Raw genomic sequence first — 4,546 nt, forward strand, 5'->3', positions numbered from 1 at the left:
TAACTACAGCTGATATTACGATACGATCCAGTCAGAAAGTAGGAAAGAGTACCTGAGTAGGTATAGTTAATATCAGAAAAGAGAATCATTAAATAGTATAAAATAAAGTCGTTTTCGCTGTCTACCTGTCCCTAATCCCTATATTGTATGCCTAAATCTATAAAACTATGCAACGGATTTTCATGCGGTTTTTTTAATAGATAGAGTGATTCTCGAGGAAGGTTTTAATCTCATCTAAGAAAGCCAGTAATGTATACGTGTAAATGAAGCCCTATTTCCCTTGGTTACGAAATCAAGCGTGAATAGGAGCGATCTCACTAATTCCTTGTTTGTTATTGTTAGGAGTGACCTATGAAAGGAAAACTTATAGAAACTAGCACCATACATAAGAAAATGAAGAAAACTAAACGGATATTCTTTCTTCACGTGTTGGACAGTTGCGAATTGTTTCCTGTTCCTGTTGTTCCTGTTGCTCATTATTTGATTTAAATCATAACTCCTCTTTCCCATTGAAAATCATAAAAATTAAATCATTTTCTTTATTTTCTTATAAAGAAAGGTGCTCTATATCTGACCTAGAGGTCTAATAAAAATAGTACCTACTTATACAGTAGCTCTATAGAGAGCTGATAAATTAAACATAATGTTGAAATTAGTTTTGAATACTGATATGATACTTAGAAATACCTAATGGCTAATAGATGAGTGTATTTACTCCATCCGTTTTGTTCAAGCATAACAACGAATTGTTATTTATCCTCTTCAACTTCTGTAGAATACTCTATAATGCATGACGAATATAACTAAAAATAACTATTATTAGAAAAAAATATTTACATATTATATTTAGTGCCGCGAGTAATAACATTTAGGTATCTGTGTAGTATATTTGATGCCACGAGTAATAACATTTATCTGTGTAGACCTGAGATCGTTTTTATGATCCTCCATTTTTATGCTTTTTCTTAGTATCCTTCAGTAGATTTACGAAACAATATTAAGTACAAACAAGACTTTTACCTAAATGTAACGGAAAATCTAGAAGGCTGCTACTGACAGCGTAAAAAATATTATATTATTTTTTCAGCAACATCATCTGAATTCAGCATAGAAACAATTATGTAAACGCTTTTAATTATTTCTGAGCCGCACAAAGCTATTAAATAAAACAATACTTATTCTGAGTCGGACATTTTGGACACCGTAAAATTGGTGTGAAAATCGTATTCTTACATATTTTCATTTAAACTATAGACGCCATGAATAACACGCTATTTATTCTTGTATTGCGTAATTGTAAAATCAGGTGCTAAAAGTCGATCCGTAGAGTATCGTGACCCATGTCGAACCGCGCTCAATGGACCATTTAAAAGTTAACTGCTGACAAGGTAAACGAGTACCAGAGCACATGCTAAAATCTTAAATGACACAGTTTCACTTAGTTATTAAATTCTTTCTGGATTTTACGAAGCAAGGACTCGTGTATAACTTAATATGTAGAGGCTATGCTGAGCTGTCGTATCAATTATGCAAAACAAAAGCCTTAATGTAATATATTGTAATGGTTAGGATTACACGCGTATTCTGACTACATAATAATACATTTGGAATGTCGATTGAACAGATTTGTTAGAATAAACTAACTTAAAACGCATTCATTATTATTGAAAGATTAGATGATTTTGTCTCTGTCAACAAATAAGGGGCTAATTTAAATTGCTTTTAGTATTATTTTAAGATTAGATATCAGTCTGTTTAATTTGATATCAAAGAACATATCTGGTCAATGAAAAATATTGCTTTACCTAAATTTTTAATGACTCTAAACATTTGTATGACATTAATAATATGCCAAGTTGTTAAACGATGATAATTAGCGGCTTTTGCAATTACATGTTACAACTCTGTATTCATATAATAAATGTTTAGTAACTTTTATGTTGCAATTAAACTTGTACCATAGTAATGTGCATGCTTGTATTTTCAATTACCTACTATTTCTACAGCTTCTTCGACAAGGCATGGCACCGGCACCGACGTTTGCACTCATTTATAAACATGCATTTTAAACTAGGATCGAATTCTTTATAACACATCAAGAAACAAAAAATATTATTTATTGAACACAAACTACAATTTTATTCTTATAAGTATATCATTGTAATTAGGGGAAAGGGGCCTAAAGTGGGCACAGAGCCTAAAGAGGGCACTCAGTATAGTATCGGAATTTTAAATAATGGCGCGCGCGCGACTCGTGAGCACGATCCCCACACCCCTCCCACCTCGCGGCAGTCGTTGGATTCGCTTGCGAGCACGCATTTACAAGCTGCAACAAATAAATGTTTTTCGACGATTTTTGAAAAATATTGCAAGGTATGTAATATGTGTTCTTTTTATTTTGGTGTTTACAATCCTTTAACTAAAATTTGTTAGTTATTAAGTGGCTATCTGGCCATATTTTGGTTCCATAAAAATCCACGTGTCTAAAAATTTTGAGGTAGAATTTCGTCTGAACCTTTCAAATGTCGAAAAAGGCAAAGCGGGCAGGGTAAAGCGGGCACGCGCCCGCTTTGCCCCGTCCGCTAAAATGTTACCTACATTCTTTTGTTAATTTGCTTTTTCCTTTCAGATGACCGCTTATAAACGGCGTAAATATAAGCGTAAAACTTCACAAGCCTCATGGCAACGCTCAACTATGCAGCAAGCAAAACGAGAAGTGCAAGAGTTAGGAAAACCTGTCAAAAAAGTAACAACTAAATATGGGATTCCAAGAACGACATTGCAGACATCTTAAATTGGGTTCGTGTAATGTAAAGCTTGGTAGGTTTACTACTTACTGTCTTTTCTACGGAACAAGAAATGGAGCTTTTGGAATACGTATTCCACATGGACTCTTTATTTTACGGGCTGTCTAAACAAGAATTTTTGGAACTTGTATACCTACCTATTACATTATTTTAGGATTTATAAAAAAATATATATATGAAATAATTGTATCGCTTATTAGAGACTAAATAATGATAGACTGTAAACAGGGCGTTATTTTTTTAAATATTATTTCAGATATATCTGGAAATATTGTACCTAAAAGTTTAAAGCTCCTAAGAAGTTCCTTTGTTTCATATATTCATTTAAAAATAATTGTATGACTGTTTGAAATACATAACTTATAAAATATTTTTGTGTCTTTTACTCTATTTATTATTGTATATATTATTTGTGGCTGTATATTTTGAAATCTACTGTTTAAATCCAGGCCTGCCCGCTTTACCCAACTACTGCCCGTTTTGCCCTAAACGAAAGCCCGCTTTAGGCCTCCCCTTCGGGCAAAGCGGGCAATCGTAGGCTTTTAGTAATCTGTTAATAATTATTATATACTTTAACTTTTGACAAATTTAACCACTTAGCATTCAAAAGTATTTATTAATGGAACTTTTGGCAAAAAAATAAATGGATTAACTTCTTTTCAAACTTCATTTTTTTTAATTTTCCCGTAAGGTGCCCCCTTTGGGCCCATCTCCCCTACCATTAATTTTGTCTTTTCGCGCCTATTTTTAACGGTAACCTACACTTATCAAAATTCTTTTCATTCCACTATTATATAGCTATCTCAGAATTGTAATAAAACTTGATCACAGTTATGCGAAATTGCTTGGAGACAAGGATCGTGGTCCTTGTGGTCGGTTGGGACTTGGGAACAATCGTAATGATTGAATTACATCTTACATTCGGCACGCGGGGCCATACACCCACATTCTTTAAGTATATATTAAGACGAATACACATATGCTTCAGTATTATATAAAAACATAAGATCTTAAAACATTTGATACAAATTTATTCTAAAAGTGTCTTCAGTTATACGAATAAATATTTCCAGCTTTCAGTGAATATGCTCTTGCGTATGTATGTGCTTTTAGCAGAACAACCACAGATTTTATAGTAAGCAAAAGTGCTGAAGTTCGCTCTTCGTATGAAGGATGGAGAACATTTCGTACATTGTTCTTTTTTGTTTAAAATAAAAGTAGGTATAACATGTAGTTTATTACATTATAGTTTTTACCCACGCAGCACAATTTTCACAGCAAATTTCATTGTGAATGTTTCCACTAAGTATTTTTTACTTTTTATTTTAAAACAAATTACGAAAATTATTACCGTCAATACCTGAAGTACTGCGCAATCGTTTTATTAAATTGTGAACAGCCAATATAGTTATAGGCAATCCGGTAATTTCCCCGTAATATAATTATTTGTAGGACTTTATTTATCTATACTATATAGGTACTATATAATAATAATAATAATAACCCCATCACCGTATCTCTACGTTGACGACGTGATGGGGCTTGTGTGTTTCAATGACTCTCGGGGCTAAGCCGGTAGAGCTACTCATGCCGGATAGGCCCAAGACGAGAAACCAGACCAAGCGAGATACAGCCCAATCCAAGGTGGAACAGCAAGCGCCGAAGGATGCATGGCTAAGGGGAGCTTAGTCGCTAGTTTGCGAACTCCGGAGACCAGGGGAAATCCGGTTTAAATTACC

At 33.7% G+C, this 4,546-nt stretch overlaps 1 protein-coding gene across 1 annotated transcript; it reads left to right on the forward strand.

The window, feature by feature from the left end:
- The first annotated feature begins 1,965 nt into the window (after positions 1 to 1,965).
- LOC149485965 (uncharacterized) lies at positions 1,966 to 3,179 on the forward strand. The gene is made up of 3 exons (XM_089698550.1): positions 1,966 to 1,977; positions 2,152 to 2,373; positions 2,630 to 3,179. Exons 1-3 carry the CDS (start codon positions 1,966 to 1,968, stop codon positions 2,792 to 2,794), a joined length of 399 nt encoding a protein of 132 aa, XP_089554676.1. The 3' UTR covers positions 2,795 to 3,179.
- Positions 3,180 to 4,546: the final 1,367 nt, after the last annotated feature.

Source organism: Colias philodice, chromosome 9 (assembly GCF_061535455.1).
Source record: "Colias philodice isolate Cphi_HAF_F1 chromosome 9, ilColPhil1 Martin Lab GWU primary, whole genome shotgun sequence".
Lineage (NCBI taxonomy): Eukaryota > Metazoa > Arthropoda > Insecta > Lepidoptera > Pieridae > Colias > Colias philodice.